We start from the raw sequence: 23,224 nt of genomic DNA on the forward strand, positions 1-23,224 counted from the left end.
TTATTGTTAAATAAACACAGGCAGTGTATGTGGATGAAGAATAGAATATTACAGATACAACCACTACTTTTAGAGTATCAATTCTATAATAATGATAATAATAACACATTACATATTACTACAAGCAAATTTTTATCAACAATAGGCGATATTTATTTTAACAGTATAAATAATAGGGATGTTGTTTCTTAAAGTCACTCCATTCTTGTATATTTTCACATTGCCATCGGATCTCATCCATATTCTCGTCATACTTGATGCACCAAATTCCTGTGGTATCTTTGGCAACACTGGCTAGGTCACCAGAACAAATACAGTTTGGTGGTCTGACACTTTTGCAAATTTCGTAGCGATCCATTCTATAGGTAAAAGGAAAATATATTTATTAGGTATTTGATATAGCACGTACAATAATAGAGACTAATTATCAAATTGATCACTTATCAAATTAACTTATCAAAATTTATCAAATTAAAACAAAGTTTCTACTATTATTGATGCATATTCCTTTGGATGTAACAAATAAATACCATACGATGAAAAAAAAGGGCGTCAGAATTCGTTTGGAAATGACAATGCAATAAACAGGGTTATTCACTCAACTGGTATTTTAGGGCCCAATTTGGATACAAATTTGAATGTTTAGGAATTAAGAATATTTCCAGGTGTATTTTTTAAAATATTTTCCGTTTTCTGACAAATATACCCTCTGGCGTAAGGTTTTCAAACCTGGATCCCGAAATCCCGGGATCTAGGCGTATGTTGATCCCGAAATCCCAATTTTAAATCCCGGGATCCCGAAAATGTCCAAATATTTAAATGCCCAATCTAAAGTGATTCGACTTTATACACTTTAGTCTTTCAAAGATCATATTTTATTTGTACTAAGCCGAACGCCAATATTTAAAAGTTATATTTCGGTGTTTATTATATTTTGTCTTTTTGCAACAATAAAAAATTTATTTTTTTACTTACTAAATATGAATGTTAGTTTGTTTTGTCTGTTTTATTAAAGCTCTTTTCTCACTTTCTTTGATATATGTAGCTGCATTTTTATTAAGTATTTATTTAGATTAAATTTCTCATTCTGATGTTCATTCCCGGGATCCCGGGATTATAAGTTTTAATCGCGGGATTTTAAAATGGAATCCCGATCCCGAAAATTGGAAACCGTTCTCTGGCGGTTTCACAGGAAATGTTGCTTATTTTAAATAGAATACCCTCTACATTTTTGGAGTATTTAATCATACAAGAAATTCTAAATATACGTGTATAGTGTTATACCGCGTGTTGGCATCGTCGTTGGAAACATAGAAAATCCCATGCAAATTTTGAACTGTCCAAATTTTGGCTCCCTTATTAATCTTATAACTAAGTCGTCAACAGGTTTTTTAAGGGTCTGCTATTATATTACCTGTTCAGTTTTAATTTAAAACTAGTTCCAATTTTTCATAAATTACGTAAAATAGGCTTGTCCAAAATTATTCAAATTTGGCATGTATATTCAGCATACAGATGTTCTAAAACCCTATTTACAACTTTGCTGTAAAATTATCAGGGGAGTCAATATCTGGACAAGGATGCACATAAAAATGTTAAAATATAACATTAACAAACTATAAAAAGTACTTTTTTTAAATAGAAACACTTTTTTTTTGTTTTTTAATATTTTTTGTCGTCAGAAATATGGTTAATTTGTTAATATATCCCAATAAATTAATTTTTAAAATATTTGAATAATGATATTTTCCTATTATTAAAAAGTTATTGGCTTTGTTTTTTCCATCATATACTTTGAAATTGAAGTTTGTTTGTGTTATTTTATAACGCATAAATAATGCCACATTTAAAATCAATATAACAAAAAATAGAGAAAAAGCTTTAAAAATATTTGCAAAATACCTTCATTCTCTAAAAAAGGAAATAAAAGATATCATCTGACACATTTCGGCTTATTTGCTTAACAATATAATACAGGACTGTCACTGTAACTTACAATAACCTTCCGCATACACAAGGTAATGTATGCTGGCACCTCTGCACCCTTATGAATAAAAAACACATAAAACCGAGGGAAAACAGGGAAAAACAAAACACAGAATTTGATTTCGTGGACGTGAAGTATTTTATATACGTGAGACATCTAATAAACATAGATTTTATTTCCGAAATGGTCCTGTATGAAATATGTAAAAAGAGAGGACCACCGGAACATTTGAATGTTTAACTGGCATCTTTAGTATGAATATGCTTAGAATAATGAATTAAAAATGTTTGGAAAAATGTTTTTTATTCTATTTATTTTATCAAGTTAGGCACTAAAACTAATTATCCTAAGCTACACATTATATTTACACGAATTTCTGCTTTGGTTTTCCGGTTTAATCAAGTTTCCGAGTAATTTTACATTAAAAAATTGCAACAGAATTCAGTTCATATAATATTAAAAAAATACTTCATTAGTGTCTGTCTTGTAGTCTTCTACTTTCTTATATTTTATATCAAAAAAATTGGCGCCTGGAGGCACATATAGCCGCCCATACTAAAATATGTTAATAAAAAGTTGGTAGGCAGTTCTTTTAGTCTCAATTATCTCAAAAACTGCGACTTTGACTGATTTTGTTATTATTACAAATTTTGTTGCAAATATTATTCCTAATCTTAAATTGAAAACCGCGTTTCGCTAGCTACTGTAATTTTGGAGTTAGGATTTTTGTAAAATCTTTAACCCCCTCCCATACCCCCTTACCCCCACCAAAAACTAATAGCCAGATTCTCGGGTGCCACAGTATTTTTGTGCCAAATTTGGTTTAAATCGGTTTAGCGGTTTTTGAGTTATCGTGTTACAGACAGATGGACAGACGGACAGACGGACAGACAGACAGACAGAAACCATGAAAATATTTTGTGTTTAGGCCAAATAACTCATTTTGAGTGAATTTAAAAAAAAATTGCCGATCTTAATAGCCTACCATACCTGTTAATATGGTCGGCTAATAAGTTGTATATGGATGTAGAATGTAGAATGGGTGGGAGGGCGGTTAATCACCGCGACCTTATAGATCTACTGTGTCCCCCTATATTGAGTTAAAACTCATCATACAATCTCAGGGCTCTGATAAAATCCAGTATCTGAGACGGTTTTATAGAGATTAGCTCTCCATCTCTGATATTGATCATACCAAAGTTTATGGCACGATTGAAGGAATTGAAGGATTCCCATTCCAGGTTACGGATGGAGTCTTACAGGTTCTTGATTTTGCTTTAAGTTACTTAAACGAAAACAATTCATTGAATTGTATCACAGAACAGCCTCCTTAATTTTTTGAGTCTTATTAGATAGTAGTTCCTTGTAAACATCGCCTATCTTGAAACAAATTTTTTATTACCTAAATTATACAGAATAAGTCATAAATAAATGCAAATGTTTTATTGGTGATATATTTATAGACCAGATATACGTCTATGAGGTTTTTTTCGTGAAAACAAAACGGAGGTTTTATATTTATGAAAATGTTTAAATTTTCTGTTAAAAAATATATTTTAATAATTAGGCAATAAAGATTGGTGGTGTAATTTTGACGAAGGAAAAGGTAGTTTTCGAAATTTCAACATTTAAGAATTTTTGTAAGGAACTGAAATTTGGATTATATTGAGAAAAATTGGACATGAAAACGGCGAAAAAAAAAGATATTTCTATTATCGATTATCGATACCTACCAGCGGCAGCGCTGAAAATATTTGCACTTATTTAAGATACAGTACAGTAGATAAAAGTAGAAAACTAGGAAATAGTAGAAGAATATTGCTATACATATATTTGGGACACACACACACACAACTAATACACAGCTCGGGATCTCTACTACCAGAAATCAACAGAAGAATTAAGTTAGCATGGAGTACTTATGGGAGAAACTCAATCATAATGCCATTTTATCTAAAGGAGAAAATATTCGATCAATGTCTATCTACTACCAGTCCTGACCTAAATATACGAAACCTGGACACTTAAAACGAATATTATAAAGAAACTGCAAGTCGTACAACGCTCAATGGAACGAAATATGCTGGGAACGACTAAAAAGGCCGAAAAGAATAGAGCGGATACGACAAAAAAAACAGATAATGTCATCCACAGAATCAAATCCCTCAAGTAGCAATGGGTAGGACACCTGGCAAGAAGGACGGACAACAGATGGATCGCAAAAATTACAGCATGGTACCCACGAGGAATTAAAAGACTTAGAAGAAGGCCAAACCTGAGATGGAACCATTATATTAGGAAATTAGCAGGGATAACTTGGTCCCGCATAGCCACCAATAGACAACAATGAGCCCAACTACAAACATTGTCTCTAAATATGTGAGGAAGGCTACACCGTAATTGGAAATGGTAATTTCCAATTAATTTTTTAATGAATAATTTGAAAATGATGATGATGATATTTTGACAAGTATGTATGTGAAAACATTATATGTATTCATAATTACATATAACATTTATAATAAAATGTATGTATGAATATAAAAAATACTATGAACACTTAAGTAAATGTACGATGTCAATGTCGCAAAAACCTCTTATTTAATTTTCAATTTCCTTCTACAATTTGCAAACATCATGGGCCATGATAAGATGTTTGTGTAGTATTTTCAGTGTTAACTTCAGTGGTGATAGTACAACCCAGGTACATCTTCATTTCTTTCATCAGTTTCATTCTTATTCTCCAATTCTTTGATTTTCTTCTTCAGTGAGTTCAATAGTATGTGATTCAAGTAAGTCATTTACTTCTGTTTCACGCAAATACCAAGCACCTGAGCATGGGTCAATAATTTCTGTATGTTACAACTCGATAACTCGTTAGATTGTTCTCGTATTGTCTTTTTTATCTAATATACCGGGTGCGTCTCAAAAGTGGCTCACCCCATAACCTTTTTATTTTTTCAGATAAAACAACGATATTTGGTATGTTAGTATATGACATAAATTGGGATTGATTGACGTATTCAATTGTTATCAGTAACTTCCGGTTTCACCGGAAATGATTACAACTTTAAATTTTTAAATGGCACCTTCGGTATTTTTTCACTTTTTTCGATAGAAAATGACACTCTGAATCGAATGACATATCATATGTCAACTTTTGACATTTTGGCATATGGTTTATTTTAAATTGTAACATGCGGTAACGACAATTTGACTCAAAATACCAAGCGTGTGGTATCAAACTATTCGTAAAAAATGCTTTTTCCAAATATGCTAATGAGCCATCCTCTTTCCATTTGAAAAATTGAGATATGATTAAAAATACGATTTGGGCAGCTTTTAACCAGCCAGGACAAGACACTAAAAACATAAGACGATCAAATCAATTTTTATAAGGCTTCTTGATAAAAAATTAGTATTTTTAACACAGCCATGGCACTCTAGATTGAAATTTAAAATAGAATTTGTTTTTGAGTGACTATGTCAAAAATTGACATATGATATGTCATTCGATTCAGAGTGTCATTTTCTATCGAATAATGTAAAAAAATTACGAGGGTACCATTTAAAAATCAAAAGTTATAGTCATTTCCGGTAAAACCGGAAGTGAACGAAAACAATTGAATACGTCAATCAATCCCAATTTATGTCATATACTAACAACATACCAAATCTTGTTGTTTTATCTAAAAAGATAAAAAAGTTATTGGGGTGAGCCACTTTTGAGACGCACCCGGTATAATTAATGAAACCGCGTATAACTGAACCGCTTAAAATATACAAACGCATATAAGCGAATCCGAATATAAATATACCGTGTAAAACGAGGTACTCCTGTATTAATTAGTGTAATGCTTTTAATTCTAATTTCTTGTAGTTTTTTCTTTTCCTAGTGGAAGATTTACCATCATATTCCCAATACTTTTAGAGAATTTACTTACACAACAGTAGGGTTTTTCTTGAGAAAATCATCCCATTCCTGACGATTTTCACAAGGCCAGCGTCTCAGTTCTTCTCCGTTACTATATTTAGTACACCAAGTACCAGATTCGTCTTTGAGGATGCTGCTGATGCCTCCAGAACAAATGCATTTTGGAGATTTGGGCATATTGCAAGGCATAATATGGAATTGATCTAAAATAAAAAACAAAGATGATATAATATTCCCATTACGCAAATTAAAATAATGTTTCCATTAAATTTTCCTAAAATGTTGATATATTACTGATATTCGTATTTTTTTATTAAATGTTATTTTTAGAAAATATATTTAATTAAAATTGTTTACCTAAGGCGACACATTGCAAACCATTTTCGCCAACATCTGCCCTGTAGTTTTCCCAGCATTTACATGAAGTTGTTGATATAATTTCTTTTGCATCGTTTCCGCTGAATATAAATGTTGTAATTGTTACAATGTACAAACTAATGAAAAACCTAAAATGACATTAAAAATAATATTATTCAAAATAATAAAGTCTGAAATTATACGAGGTGTCCCAGAAATAAGTATATGAAGGGGCGCTTTTCTCTTTACCATTTTTAAAATAAATTGAAAATAACCGTGTTATTCAACTTTGAAAATTAAAAAAAATACTGGCAACATTTTGAGAACCTCTGCCAAATATCGTCAACTACCATAGAATTACCCGACTTTCAGGTAATTTGACGCCCTGTGTTCAAAACGCCTTTAAAAATCAGATTTTCGAAAACCTCATAACAGTAATGTTTTAGTTAGTATTAGGTTGTTACTGTTAGGGTTTCATTGAAAGGGTAAGTACTAAAAATAATTAAAGTGGTTTTTTTTCTAGAATTATTAGTAATGTGCACTGATAAAAGATTAAAATTATCATCCCTAATTTTTTGTCTAGAAATTTAAAATTGCTGTGAATTTGTAAATATAGAAATTTGTAGAATGTGGGTAACGTAGGAGGTGGCAACAATGCAAGGTTTAGATACACCGTAGTGAAATCTCATGTAAATAAACAACTGGCACTATAAAGTATTTTAAAATTTTCCAGAAAATGTTAAAAAAAAATAAAATTTCCAACATTTTTTTTTCGCAAAAAAAACTCATAGGCGTGTTTTTGCGGTTGAAATATACTATCAAGAAATCTCTCATTTCTGAGACACCCTGTATAGCAGTGTAATAATATACCTTTTCGTTAAATTAAAATAGTTATAGGAATTTTATTCTGCGGAGAAAAATATTCGGTATAAGGATATCTCGAAAAATGCAAAAATATATTTTATTAGATTTCAAACACAGCAATCGGTTCAGTTCAAAAAACTTAATTGTCTTTAAAATTTAATGCTGGAAACTTATTTTGATTTTAATCCCACAAAAACCCCTTTTACGTTGTACATTTAAAGTAGTTAGGTTAAATTTGAATTAATAATTCGAAATTAAAGCCGTATAGCTTTAGGAACAACTAATTTTAAACCCTTTAATAAAGTCTTTGACATAAAATATTTAGAAATAATCCCATTTAAATTTTATTCGTTTTCTAGATGAGTTCTGTGAGTAAAGTCTTTCCAATGAGCCAGACATTATCCAAAAGATGACTAAAAAATACAAATTAAACAAACAAACAGAAGTGCCACTGTCAATTTTTAGTTGATTTCTGTTTACAACAATCAATATTTACCCTTGACAGGAATTTTAAAATTATTAAGAGTCCTAATTAAAAATTTTAATTAAAAATTAAACATTCTGTATTTTAATATAATATAAGGAACTTTTAATTTATTGACTTAATATTTTTATACTTACATAACTAATAATGTATCTAAAACACCAAACACTGTACCTATTAAAATATCTACTACTAAATTAAATTAAATATTTTTTAAAGATGAAAAAACTATAATAGCACACATAAATATTTCAAAAACACGTGTTTACCATAAGACACGAACCAAACAAACTGTATTTGCAGAAGTACCAGCACAGTAACTGGTTTGCATGCGTAAAATGTAGGTACCATCAGTTAGATGTACCGAGAAGATTTCTTTTACTGTTAAAATGAATTAAACGTGTCTCAAGAAAAATAAATTGTTTTAAACTAGATTTTTGGTGTTAAAATCTACTTAATATTCAGTTTAATTATTTTATTTAAAAATAACAGTACAGAGGATGGTCTGAAATAAGTGACACAAAACTTACATGAACTGTTGTAAAAAAATTAAAAACAATATTTTATTTAGTTTGAGGACTCAATGAAATGGAAGAGATATATAAAAACAATTTCTACTATACCACTGTCACTTTTCTTATTCTAAAAAATGGCAAGGTTAATTTGCCATCAACTGTATAACAGCCCCTACACTATCCCCGAAATGTCTTACGAAATATTTCTGGAAATATTTCGTGAAACATTTCGCAAAACATTTCTGGAAATAGTACGATAAATATAAGCCCGTGTTATAAAAATTAGTTCCCACGTTTCCTGAAATAGATCGCGACTCGCCGTGATTGGTTGTCTGTTTTTTATTGTTAATCTGGGTTAACAATAAAAAACAAACATCATTGCTCGTGTCGATCTATTTCAGGAAACGTGGGAACTAAATTTTATAACATGGGCTTATATTTAACGTACTATTTTGTGAAATAGCACGAAGTAATCAAAGTCAAACGTTGTGGTGGTTTGAGAAAAATAAGTAAACATGGAAAAACTGATATGAAAACAGTTACCGATGGTAGGGATTAAATTGGCTATTCCTCGAAGATTACATAAGAATATTTAGTTTTAATCATTGTCTAATATTATTAATTACAATATAGTAAAAAAAATATAAAACAGTGACTAACTAGCGGTCTACCATTTATCGGATGATGGATAAAATATACACTAAACAATTTAAAAATCGTCTAATTATTTCTTATATTTCTGATTATGGTAAAGTAACATTTATACTGTAGCCTGTATCAAAGTTTAGTTTACGAATTTGGTTTTATTTTTCTAGCTTTAATTGTCTAAATCCCTGCATAATAAATATTAGTTAAATGGATTTATATCAAAACATGCTGGGTGCTTAATAAAAGTATGGCTTACAGATTTCTCTTAAGAACAATACAGGAACATTGCTTTTAAAAAATATCCATCGACCATACTTTTGATGACATCGGGTCAATCAATATTTTTCCCAATCAGCTCGATATATGTATTGATAATGTTACCAGTATTACTCATCAAGTAATACTACTCTTATATTAATCATTTAACCGTCTAAGTCTAGGTTTACTTATTTCACTGAGATTTATGAAAAAAAGGTCTTTTGTCTAGGTTACAGATACCGCCACGTTTTGGAAATAGCTCACAACGAAACAAAATTGAAGGCAACCAGAAGCGCCAAGAATAATCCTTCCACGCCCTTTTCGCGAGTAGTTTTCGGGTGCTTTTAAGAATCGAAAGTAGGTCGAGGCAAACCGAAGTGTGTCAAGACAACTGGAAATAAACCGAAATGCGACATAAAGTTGGGCGATGAAACACTACCTTGACCTGTTTCGAAGATTTTTCCGCATAGTGTAGAGGCTGTTTATTAATTTAAATGCGAACAATTTTTTATTTCCTTATTTAATGTCTTCAAAATAAATTGTGATTACAAACTCACAGAATGAAAGAACGATAAAAAAATTATCTTAAAAAGAGGTATAAAATTTGGGGGTTTACGTGCACACATAGTGAGAAACCGCCACTGCATTCAGCCATCTTTTTTTAAAGGAAACCTTCCATAATAAACCTAATATGTTGTTTTAGCAAATGCAACTTTGTATTTTTCTTTTTCTTTAATTTAGACGCAGGCACGTGTAATGTTTACACGTCTGCGAAACATAAATATACACGGTATTGCTTAAGTTAAGACCGAAACTGTTGTATACCGAACATCTGACGCCGCGCAGCAACTCTCCAACTAAAATAAACTAATTTCCCTTTTTGTTTTTCCAGGTACGTATTAGGAGCAGCGTCACGTAGCCGCCCAATGCCGCCATTACGATCACGTGAGTTGATTAAAATTGTTGGAAAGGGAGCAATTGCTCGGACCCTGGTAGTTTGGTTAGCTGGGGAAATAACGTTTAACTTTTTGTTACTGGGTTTAATCGAAATCAGAGATGCGCGGAATATAAATAAAACAATTCTAATCAAAAGTTATGAGTGGCACTCTAGACATAACAATATAAAAAAAAGATAAACATACCTTTCATTAAGAACTTATCTAGTAATAAAATATATAATGTAACTCAAACTATTCTGGAATTTATTTAGCTACTTCTCTAAAAAAATCTAAATTAAGGAGTTTTATTGTAGTCTGAGCATATGTTAAAATAATTAAATTTTTCGAATATTGCAGTATAGCTTTCTTTAAAATTTCATGCAAAAGTCGACAAAAAAAGGCAGAAAATTTAAAACACCATTTGTAATAAATTAAAACAATAATGTTGTACCGGGTGACCAACTAAGAATGGACGCTGACTGTATTTCAGAAACTACTTATTGTATAACTTTGGAAAAAAAGTTATACGATAAATTATTTGTAATTTTTTTGAAATGGCGTGTTTTGCATCATAAAAAAAAGTGACGGAGGAAGGTTAGACTTGAATTTATTAAAATAACAATAATTCTGGTTTGGGTTAGCCGATTTAAGCAAACTAAGACTTTAAAACAGATTTTCTTTATTAATAACTTCCAGTATAAATGTTGTTTCCATAGATTTTTTCGTGGTAGCTAGAGGGCGCTGTTTGACATCATAACAGATATTGAGCTTTTGCATAAAAAAATTAAATTATGGCAAGTTATGTTTCTTTTTGTAGAATTAAATAGGGCACAATATTTACAAAATATCTGCGCAAACCGCAACTTTCTATCGATCAAATCATGTTAGGTTGCCGCCTAGGGGGTTATAAGCAGGTTATAAGGTCTAAAAATTATAGTAGCAGGCTAGAAAAACAAAAAGAGGTAAACTGCTTACGTCAAAGTATCAAAACGTTTAAGTTTAGTTTTCATGCATCCAAATTTCGGACGTTTTCCGAGAAAAAAATGTCATACGTTTTTAATGTTTTTTTTAACATGATATATATTTTATGAATTTCTTCGTTAATTTTATGTAGGTAGTTATTAGATTAAAATTCCCAAAAGGGGTTCGGACAATCAATAATTTTATTTAAATTTTTAGGAATATATGCTCTAATTTCGTATGGCCGAAAAGTTGGGATTATTTTCATGCCATTTATTTATTAATCTAAGTTCGTTCCTGATTTCACTTGTTTTCGTGTTTTACCTCTTTTGTTCGCATTATTTATTATTATATTATTAACTTTATGTTGTTCGGGTAACTTTTCATATAGCAACGAAGGTGCGAATGTTAACAATATGCACTATTTGTCAAAATCTACCCTTGATGCAAATAGCACCAAGACCGTTGGATGGTAAATGTTAGGGCAGGATTTCTAGGGTGGCGAATGATTGGACTATTTTTATCATCCGAATGGAATGAACTATCCACAATTTCTAAGAGAAGAATTGCCAATTTTGTTAGATGATCCGCCATGATGTAATTGCATTGTTGCCATTTCGGCATGACGGTTCAGTTGGTAGAATTATTGTGCAGATTATTTTGCTATGAATGTGTGGAACTTCTTGAATACCACTTACTTTATTAGAGAGAGACGCTAGAGCGGTATATTTCCATATGGCAGCTAGGTCACCGGATTAAACATGCCTGGGTTTTCTTTTATGGGGTCGAATCAAAAACGAACATGGATAAATAAGTATTATTAAATTACGTTAAAATGAAACTAAAATATACATTTTGATATTTTGACGTAACCAATTTACCACTTTTTATTTCCTAGTCTACTACTATAATTTTTAGACATTAAAATCCTAAGCGCAACCTAACATGATTTAAACCACTAAATCACTACAATACACCAAAACACTTTTACTTTTACACTGGACGCGCATTTCGCTAACCATGTTAGCATCATCAGCAGATAACTAAAACTCAAAGTTTAGTTTTAACCATTTGAGTTTTAATTATCTGCTGATGATGCTACATAGTTAGCGAAACGCGCGTCCAGTGTAAAAGTAAAAGTGTTTTGGTGTATTGTGGTGATTTAGTGTTTTATTTTGCTGTGTAACACCAAAGGTTCCAACCCCCAACTCTAATCTAACATGATTTGTACTCTTAATATCTCCCTTTAGAGAGAAGATAGAAAGTTGCGGTTTGCGCTGATATTTTGTAAATATTGTCTTCTATTTAACTGTCCAATAAGAAACATAATCTGCTATTTAAAATTTGTATTCAAAAGATACAGAAGCATAAGCACCTAAACAAATACAGCAATATGCGCTATGTTTTGACAAAAAAATAAAGCTTTTATATGAATATGAGTTATTATCGACGTCTACCATAAATCACATATTTACCAGCGATAATTTACCGAGGAACCTTTTTTATTATTTAATAAAATATGGAGAAAAAGGGTAAATAAAAGATTTGATATTTTTTTATTATTAGGTATTTACATATAAAATATGATTCGTAACTAAACTACGTGGAAAAATACAAGACCGCAAATGGCGTTGACAGCTAAAATGATCGATTGCAGCAAACAAACTTAATTAACAACTATTTTTTTGGGTCATTTCTATCTATATTTATAGAGTATGAAGTTATACAAAAGTGGCACCTTTACAAAATGTTTCGAAAAACATGCAAAGTCTTGGTCTTGCATACGTCTTGGAGATAGGAATGATAGTCTTCTTTTTTTTTCCGCAAGACCCCAAGACCCGTGTCGCTCATCACGGTTTTACACCCCTGATGGTATTTATGAGATCGGATATCTCGTGAATAAGAGCCGAATTAGACACTCGCCAAGTCGATAGACCATTAATAATTATACATATATGCATAAGGACAAGAAAATACTTTTACTATAGTACTGTCTTTGTCGGTTGCTCAGAAATCCTATAAGTTTATTTCAAGAAATTGAACTATAAGCATTTGCTTTAACTTTATGCATACCACCAAAGCCATCTATATTGTCTAACGACAAGCCGTGAAGTTAAAAAGGCAACGTCGCATATTTCAATTTAAGTGGTCCGGCATAACTTAACCTAACTTTTGTTTTCATGGTGGCGATCGACAAAATTTGAAAAATTAACGAAACAAAGCGGAAAGCGGTTTGGCTTTGAGATGAAGAAAAAAAATTACACAAAACAGGACCAAGTCCTTACTATATCTAGGTTTCCAAACACAGCTTTGATAAAAATAGTTTTTAAATAGATTGTTATAGGAGAAATGAGTAAAAAAGAGACGACACAAGAATTACAAAAAAAAACATCATTTATTTTTATTAAATACCTATTCCAATAATAAATTATTATTACTGGATACAAAAGAATCCTGATACAAACAATTTATAGCTTTTTGAACATTTGCGTATGCTTTGTCTACATTGTACTCACATTCTTTCGGTACCTACCTTGAAAACCTGTATCTAGCAAGTAGATTGTCGAATTGTGACTATCGGCTCAGTTTCTTGTCCTTAGGTAGAATCCGTCTCAGCTCACATACTGTTAGTTCATAGTTTCCGATAAACACTTGTACAGTAAATGTACTAAATGTACTGTCAATAATTGATACTGGACAAACATTAACACTATCTTCACTGTCTAAGTCATCAATATACACATTCAACAGAAAAAAAAAAACTTTCCCATCCTTAACTTTAAACCAACACAACAACACCAGACACACTTTTGACTCAAAAGTTTCAAGAAATTCAGCAAAACTATTTATTTTGGCACTTTTCAAGAAATTTTCTGTTTCCTGTTGATATTTTCCTAAATTTACCTTCCTTCTTGTTTCAGGGTCAGCTCGAGAAGTTGTTAGAGGTTTTGACAAGTATTTGGGTTGATTAGGAAAAATGTGCGTCACTGCATCTTCACGTAATCTTGGCCTTTTGAGTGGGAATTCGCCCAAAACCCCTTCTTTATTTTTATAGATTTCAACTCTTATTATCTCGGATTTTTCGAAATGTTTCTCGCAAATTACAGAACTATTGGCGAATTCAAAATTGTCCCTATGGCTTGACCGGATCCAATCCTGTCGAATAAGTTGCTCTTTTGGAAAAGAAACTGTGGTTTTCTTTCTTTCGTGTTTCAAAGCACTGGCATAATTTGAGGTACAGCCAGGAACACAGCAATGTCTAGGCATCTAAAATTAATCATATTTTTATTAAATATGAATAACGAACGCTTTTTATGAAGCAAGATTCCAGAATACAAAATGTTTAAATTAGTAAACCAACTCACCTCGAGTTTTTACTTGTTTACGCCTCCTAATTTGGGAAAAATCGATAAGAATCTAACCACAGAATTCGTAACCAGCGGACTAAGCAACATGTTGCCAGAATGCGTACTTCACGGCTTGTCGTTAGACAATATAGATGGCTTTGATACCACCCATTGATATGGCCGAGGACCGCGGTTCGGATTCCGCGTAAACAAAGTAGGTACTGTCCAGGTTAACCTTAGAAAAAAAGGAGTCGTTAACTTAAAATACTTTTTTACCTTTTAATCCTTAATTTCATATCAGTTACTACCATTCATGTAATTACTTACTACAACAGGAAAAACTTTTTTATTATTTATATTTTGAGAACAATACACTCTTCATAAAAAAATGTTTGTTCCAAAATGGTTAATCCCGTTTATACTTTTCGAAATTTCCACACCGTTTTAGAGAAAATTAAGAAAAACATGAAAATATGGTTGAATTTATTCCTTGAAGTCCTAAAAATCAAAACGCGTTTCTATGGTTATATCATTTCGATTTCATTCTTTGATAGATAGTTATTATTAAATTTGATTAATGACATTTAATATATTCTTTGCTGTTTAAAGTATCATATTTTCCAATAATTAGCATCACCCTTACCGTAGCTTTGAACTAAATAAATTTTGTACTTCTTTAACATTTTAAAACAACAAAAAATATCACGCTAATTAAAATTTTATGAATAACAATCTATCAAAAAATGAAAGCGAATTTGTATTACCATAGAAAGGCGTTTTGATTTTTAGGACTATTCAGCCATATTTTTTCATTATACATATATCATTCAGTTTAAATTTTCTCTAAAACGATATGGAAATTTGGTAAAAAAAGTATAAACGGGAGACATTTTAGATCAAGCAAAATGTTTTAAGAATGCATTTTTCTCAAAATGTCATTAAGAAAAAATCCTCTTGTTAAGACAATCCGGGGACATACTGTATTACTGAAGAAAATTATTAAAATTTTAGTAAATTTTTAGAATTTAGTCGTTTTTGAGAGTATCATAGCAAAGAAATATTTTTTTTACATCTTGCTACATATTGTTTTATTTTAAATTTATTACCGGACATCAAATCAAAATTTTAAAATGTTTGCCATTATTTTAATTCTGAAAATGGAAACACTATAATACCAAATATTTACATAGTCATTTTTGTATATGTATAAAATGTTTATCTGTATTTCATTTAATTGGTAGTAAAAATACGGACGCAATTTGTTTAAAAAATGTTATTGTTTATATTAGGCGGGTAAATACACACAGAACACGAAATGCATTGGGCTAAAACAAACACGTAGATTGTAAATTGGATTAATAGCAAACTGAATTTAGCTGATGCACTATATTTACATAACGAAACAGGATGACATTTGTTGTTATAAAAAGTCGAACGAAATTGGCAAGTTGGTTGGGCCAGACTGACAGCTAAAAGCTAAAATGATCGATTGCACCAAACAAACTTTCACAAAATTGATACATTTTACTGTATGTTTGGTACCGTATGATTGAATAAAATCGAAGTCAGCGATGGCTATGAAATGAGGATCGCTGTCATTTTATATGTAAAATTATATGGGAAATATCATCGATCGTCATTTCACAGCCATCGCTGACGCCGTTTTTATTCGATCATACGGTATTATTCATAGTATGAGAAGGGGGTTATACAGAAGTGGCTTGTTTACGGAATTTTTCCAAAAGAACAAAAATATTTTTATATTTTAAGTCGTATTCCAGGTTGACTCTGCAGTACGACACAAACCGAGCATCGGTGTATATCGGGCCAAAGAATGCCTTTCAAGTTTCTGTTCGATTCGTTTGTATGTGTCTTAGTGTTGGCGGTTGGAGTCGCCATGAATGTTTGTAGGCATAATGTGGATTAATATATGTTTTGGTGCCTGAAGAAGCGACAATAAAGCCGCGAAACGTCGCAAAAACATTGTTTCCTTTCAAGCCTTCCCCAACACCCACGATTTTTTTATCTGCATATTATGAAAAAAAACATCATCATTTTTAGCTTATTAAACCATTTCCAATTATAGAAATGATCCCTCACATATTTAGATACTCTTTTTAACTAAGCCCAATTAGTTCAGTCATTGGGGATTTTTGCTTGGAAAAAAGCCTGGAACCTTGCAACTTTGCAGGTTTATAGGTTTTGGGGTCTCTAACTAAAATCCATAAAATGCACATTTCCAGACTTGCCGCCGGCGCCGCCATCTTGCCAAGATGGCGCCCAAAATCGGTATTTTGTAAATATCTCGAAAACTATGCGTTTTTCGCAAAAATTTGAGGAGAGCAAAGTTAAAGAGAATAAAATTTTCTATAAAAAAAAGTTCTATGAAAATTTTCGCTAAAGTCAACCGTTTAGGAACAAAATCCCTGGAAATTTTACAATTTTGCGTAAAATATGATATATTACGTAGAGTCGATTTTCCGAAATCAAATGTCGATTAGGGTTCACTAAACTTAGTTTTAGTATAGTTTCTTTAATTTTGTCATGAAACAATGGCGTATCATTAATTCGCTCATTAATTTATGAATAATTAATTTTAATTATTGAAAATGTGTACTTGTTTCCATACCACCCAAGAGATAAAGTACATGGCGCGTTTATTTTAAGGTGGTCTTCCCGGAGGCCTATTCCACTAGGTAAATTAAAAACTTTAACTTATCTGCACAAGCCCGACGGACCTGGCTCATTAATGTAAAGTCGATCGTGTCTGCTGTGCTGGTCTCATCAGAGTAGTCTCTGAATTCGTCAAACTCTTCATCTTCAGCCGCCAGAGGGATATCTACAGGCAAGTCCAACTCTTCTTCATCGGATTCGTCGAGTGACACTTCAGTGACATTGTCACAGGATTTCCCATTGCAGTATGCACAAATCATTGAACATTTTAATCCAGCTTTTCTGGCATACGCAGGATTTATCACAGTTGTTGGTTTTGCATTTACAGGATAAAAATGCCAATAGGGATTTTGGAACTGGATCTGTCAAAGTTGTGACTGGAATAATGTTTGTTTTTGTTTTCTTCCAACCCCATTCTTCGGCATCTTTGGTACAACCAGTCCAATGCTGAACCTTGTGGTAAGTTCGCAATGAATGCTGTCCATCACGACAATTAATTATTCATAAATTAATGAGCGAATTAATGATACGCCAATATTTTATGACAAAATTGAAGAAACTAAACTACAACTAGTTTTAGTGAACCCTAATTGACATTTGATTTCGGAAAATCGACTATACATATGTATATCATACTTCACGCAAAATTGTAAAATTTCCAGGGATTTTGTGCCTAAACGGTTGATTTTCGTGGAAATTTTCATAGAACCTTTTTTATAGGAAATTTTATTCTCTTTAATTTTTCTCTCAAATTTTTACGAAAAACGCATAGTTTTTGAGATATTTACAAAATACCGATTTCGGGCCGAATACCGCCATCTTGCCAAGATGGCGGCGCCGGCGGCAAGTCTGGAAATGTGCATTTTATGGATTTTAGTTAGGGACCCCAAAACCTATAAACCTGAAAAGTTTCAAAACTCCCGGACTTTTTTCCAAGCGGGCCCCTTTTTTGATCCCCAATGATTGAACTAAATGTTATCTATTATTGTTGAGCATGCGGGTCTAAATTATCCCTGCTCGTTTCCTAATATCATGGTCCCATCTCAGGCTCGGTCTTCTTCTAGGTCTCTTATAATTCCTCGTGGGTGCCATGCTGTAATTTTTGTGGTCCATCTATTGTCCGCCAGATATCCTGCCCATTGGCACTTGAGGGATTTGATTCTGTGGATGACATCTATTACCTGGGTCTTTCTTGTCGTATCCACTCTATTCTTTTACGGTTTTACTTTGTTTATAAAAGTAAAGATTTCAGTTAACGTCTCCTTTTTGCTGCCAGGGCTAATCTGGACGAGGCCTGCTTTGTTTACGCGGAATCCGAACCGCGGTCATCGGCCATATCATGGTCAATGGCCTACCGACTACCGACGGCAAGTGTCTAAATCAACTCTTACTCACGAGATATCCGATCTCATCCGGCCTCGAACAGACGTGAATGAGCAGTGTGCGTCAATAGATTTTACACTTTTGCCTTTATTCGAGAACAGCACGATACATTTTACGACAAACATCAAAGGAAAACCGGTCACCCGTCCATCCACTAGTATCGCCTTACGTCGCTTAACTTCGGTGTTCTAATGGGAACCGGTGTTTCGACGTAGCTAGGCCGTTCCCCACTTGGTTTATACTTGGTAATCCTCAGCATATTTCGTTCCATTGAGCGTTGTGCGATCTGCAGTTTAATGCAGTATAATGTCCGTTTTAAGTGTCCAGGTGTCGCATACATAGATCTGACTGGTAGTACACCAGTCATGCACATGAAAAATATATTTATAGGTAAATCGGCCAAGAGGAAAACTTAGAGAGTTTTAGAGAAATATATGAAAATATAGTTCATTTTTATGAACCACAAAAATCAAAACGCGTTTCTATGATCATATTTTTTCGTTTTCATGTGTTTGATAGATGGTTATTATTAATTTTTTGATTAACGCCATATATTTTATTTAAAATATTAAAGAAACACAGAATTTATAACCACCTATTCAATAGCATTAAACTAAATACATTTTGTGTTCCATGAGATGTCAAAAATATGACATTATCGAAATTAATAATAATATAGTAATACCGGGTGCGTCTCAAAAGTGAGTCACCCATATAACTTAATTAACCTAATTAACTAACTTTATTAACGTACTTTTTTCACACAAAAAAAACGAGATTTGGTATGTTATTATATGACATAAATTAGGATTAATTGACGTATTGAATTGTTTTTTGGTCACTTCCTCTTTCACCGGAAATGACTAAAACTTTTGATTTTTAAATCACACCCTCGGTAATTTTCGCATGTGGTTTATTTGAAATTGTAACATGCGGTTCATAACGACAATGGGCTCTTTCACAAAAAATAAAATACCCAATTCAAGGACAAAATCTGAAATAGACGGCTTTTTCAGTATATTTATCCAAAGAAACAGTTCCATGACATTGAATAATTTTTTTATAGGTCCTCAAAATTGCTTTAATTTGAAATAATTTTAAAGCGCCAATTTATGACGTATGAAAAATACGCCCAATCACATTGCAGAACCGTGCTCGTGCGCCAGCCAACAACTGGCAACATTGCGATTTGATTTGACCAGAACCACCTCTACTCAAGGCCAATCAACATGAAGGCCAAACCAAGGCAAATATGGCGGCAAAGACAGCGCATTATTAAATTGTTTACCTTTAACCTGAAAAGCCGGTAGTGGTTTCTCGTTCCGATTGCATACCAGAAATAATTAATTATTTCTAGTTTATTGTGCTTCTGCAACACGTTTGTTTATTTCTTAGTGTGCATGTTGTGATCAGAAAATTGTGATAAAATAACAGTGTAATAAAAATCCAAACCAGACATTCCACATAGGGAACTTATTATTAATTATTTTAAGGTAAGAACTAGAAGTATTTATCAAGACATTACACCTAAATGAGAAAAAAGCCTTCACCGCCAGTCTGCATAGTACTTTATAATGGTTACTTACAATAATCAAAAGATAGATATTAACATTTTATTGTAGCATACCTTTTACATGCTCTGTTCCAAATTGTCACGAGAATTATAGAGGGGGTCCCAAGGTTTCTGCTTTTATATTCCCCAAATATGACGAGCTTCGTAAAAAATGGTTGACAGCTATTAAAAGAGATAATTTCATTCCTACTAGTAGTTCTCGGGTAAGAATTGCATTAAATATGCCTCAAAAAGGCCAAAGGCCAAAGCCTCTGTTACCCTAGTGAGGATGTTGTTATGGCTACTGCTTACACTTACCTCACTATAAGTAAAATATTAGAAGAATAATCAAGCTTTTTACATCAAAAAGATCATAGAAAGATATTGACAACATTCACATTTGAAAATATAAATGGCCTGCCTGGATGTAAGTCTTTTTTTAAGTCACAATTGCCCCTCACATACATCAGAATTTATTATTAAATCCATCTTGTTCAGAATATCCAATATTTTATTGAAGAACTATGCAAAAAAAAGAAATGACATTATAAAAAGGTATTTAGTTTTATATTTTTTAACTATCCTCACCTATATATATTATAGTTTAAATTTATTCCCATTAGTGTAATGCTGCTAAACATAGGAAAAATAATTCCATATTTTTTGACCCAAGCCAATGTAGTTTATAATTCCAAGAGCATTTACCAAGGCTTTTACTAAGACAAGTAACTTCCTATACTGTCCATAATAGTATATATTTATCAAACGTGCAGAGTAAATTCTAAACTATGGTAGGTAAGTGTTTGCAATTGAATATTTAGTTTATATTGCTATTTTCTGTCATATATTTTGGTTATTTATTTTTCCGATGATTTTGAACACCCTATATATGCTCAAGTTATGCCCTATTATATCAAGTTTGAATATTTACACACTAGTACACTACCTACCTATTTTCTGAGAAAACAGACCTTTTTACAAAAAGTAAGTAACTGATGTTTTCATAAAAGTAATAATGCAAAAAATTCCATACTTATGTATATTAAAAAATTAGTCAAATATTACGTAATCTAACCCGACATTTATGTGAAAAATGTCTATTTGGAAATAAAACAGGTTCTAAAATACGCGCCAAATAAAGCACTTCTATCTCCGCCATATTGGAAAAGGTTGAATAGCCTTGTGTGGAGGTGGTGGTGGGTCAGCATGGTGGCCCGGCCGTGTTGCCGCTTTTCAACATGCCAGGTGTGACGTATTAAAAATAAAGTGCGGATTTTTATTCTAGGCTTTTTTGTTTTTATTTATTTTCTTAAGAACGACTTCAAATTTTTCGAAAGTGAGATAGCAGAAAATTCTAGAATTAATTTCTTTATTCAATTATGCTAATTCCAAAATATAGTGAAAGAGCCCATTTGACTCGAAACACCAAGTGTGTGGTACCAAATTATTCATAAAAAAAATTCCAAATGCTTTTCCAAATATTAAAGTTGTATATTTTAAATAGAAAACCCTGTGATTTCCGATGAAACAAGAAGTTACCTAAATCAATTGAATACGTCAATCAATACAATTTATGCCACGTACTAACATACGAAATCGCGTTTTTTTTTATCTGAGAAAACAAAAAATATATAGGGGTAGCCCATCACTTTGAGACGCACCTGGTATAATAACTGTCTTTTAAAGAATGAAAACCTAAAATTGATATTACCGAAATTACTTTATTACGACAGAAACTAATTTTTGGATATTTTTCCTTAAAATTGTATGGACATTTAGAAAAGTATAAACGGGATTAACCATTTTAAAAGCAAAATCATTTACGAAAAATGCATTTTTCTCAAATATTTAATAATAAAAAAGTGGTTCCTTCAAGATGGTAATACGAGGACATACTGTATATATACAATTAAACATTTTTTACTTTGGGCATTTTTATAATAATAAAATATATTTTCGAATGTTTTAGAAAATTATTAGAGCTGAAAGTCATTCTACCATAAAAACACGTTAATGTTAAAAATATTGTTCAAGGTAAAACTGGCAAAATGTCGAAAACTTAGCATTAACATACATTATATAAAAAGGTAAGCGGCGTTTTGCCCTTTTTTTTTCTTGTGCCTGGGTAATTTTAACTAATTAATAAAAATCATATTCCAACGTGCAGTATAAAATTATAACTAGCTCTCGAAAAATACGAGCTTTGGACTGTTAAATTTTTATGTCGTAATTTTTTTATGGGGCCGCGTTGTTTCCACTCACCGACGCGTAGGATTAAAACATGGCAAAAGTAACAAAAACATTAATAATTGTACAGCATTAGCATTCTTTTAAATAATGTAGGTACATATGCTGCTATGAATGTTGTATTTTTTGTTTATATTAACAGTGGCGTTCACTTATTCGAAGTAAAAGAAAAAATAAGTAGGTATAGTCTGACAAACGGATCTTAAACACTGAGGCAACGGTAAATAACGCCCGATTTCGTTCATAAAATATCCAGGAGAGTGTGCTGTTTTATGAAAATATATCGGGAATTTTATAATATTTTCCAGTAAACTTAATAATATTATTTTACTTTAAATGTACTTACATTTTGTTTAGTGATTTGCCAAATATAATAATATTTGTTAAAACGCGTGTACTAATTACAATAAGCACAAATTAAGTTAAAGGCATAAAACACAATACAATAACGCCGCCACTGGATTATTCAATAGCAGTGAATGTTTCCACTTTTATGCGGCAGAATCTCGACCAATCAGATTGGTTGAATCCGGGACAGCATCATGTATTTTACCAGAGTTGCCAGCGTGCCATAAGCGGAGGTTATCTTTAGGAAATACTTGACCTTTTGTAACAGGCAGAATACAGGAAATCAATTAATTAGAGAAATATACATTTTAAAATATGGACTACGTTAAGATACTTAGCATATACAGGGTGCTACAAATTCGAGGTACGAGCATTGGTATCTCGGTAACTGTAATAGATACGAACATGGTTAAATTGGGGCAAAGTTGCGTTTTGGGATGTTCACCAAGATGCCATCAAAAAAGTTTTAAAAATTTCAAGGATCGCTGAGTTTCTTTTCGAAAACGGATTTTTTTGAAAATCAATTTTATTTTTTCCTGTCGCTACTTTTTAGAAAATCAGAAAACTAATTGCACATTCTCATTAGGCACTTTATTATGACTATCTGATATTATTTTTATATTTTCAAATTAGCCGATAATTTGTGAGATACAGAGGCCAACTTAATTTTTTTAAATACGGACCTGCATTTTTTATTTCAGATTTTGAAAGTCGGTCTTCTGTGTACAA

General features: G+C 31.9%; 1 protein-coding gene across 2 annotated transcripts; it reads right to left on the bottom strand.

Annotated features, from left to right (window-relative positions):
* Positions 1-46: 46 nt before the first annotated feature.
* LOC115876337 lies at positions 47-22,595 on the bottom strand. 2 transcript variants are annotated; one of them, XM_030892070.1, is made up of 4 exons: positions 22,494-22,595; positions 6,279-6,427; positions 5,932-6,124; positions 47-359 (listed from the first exon to the last, which is right to left on the bottom strand). In XM_030892070.1, coding segments are annotated over exons 1-4 (546 nt in total). In that variant the 5' UTR covers positions 22,496-22,595; the 3' UTR covers positions 47-157. The 2 variants fall into 2 exon arrangements, with proteins under 2 accessions (XP_030747930.1, XP_030747931.1); XM_030892071.1 differs by lacking the exon at positions 22,494-22,595 and adding an exon at positions 7,764-7,889.
* Between the last annotated feature and the right edge of the window lie 629 nt (positions 22,596-23,224).

Source organism: Sitophilus oryzae, unplaced genomic scaffold (genome assembly GCF_002938485.1).
Source record: "Sitophilus oryzae breed Bouriz unplaced genomic scaffold, Soryzae_2.0 scaffold_1431_pilon_pilon, whole genome shotgun sequence".
NCBI lineage: Eukaryota > Metazoa > Arthropoda > Insecta > Coleoptera > Curculionidae > Sitophilus > Sitophilus oryzae.

What these genes read in the sequence shown, in the direction of transcription:
- LOC115876337 (XM_030892070.1), bottom strand. An exon ending in TTTGCAATGTGTCGCCTTAG is followed by an intron (nt 6,125 to 6,278) that starts GTAAACAATTTT and finishes TTTTTATTTTAG; the next exon opens with ATCAATTCCATATTATGCCT. An exon ending in AAGAAAAACCCTACTGTTGT is followed by an intron (nt 360 to 5,931) that starts GTAAGTAAATTC and finishes TTTTACCTATAG; the next exon opens with AATGGATCGCTACGAAATTT.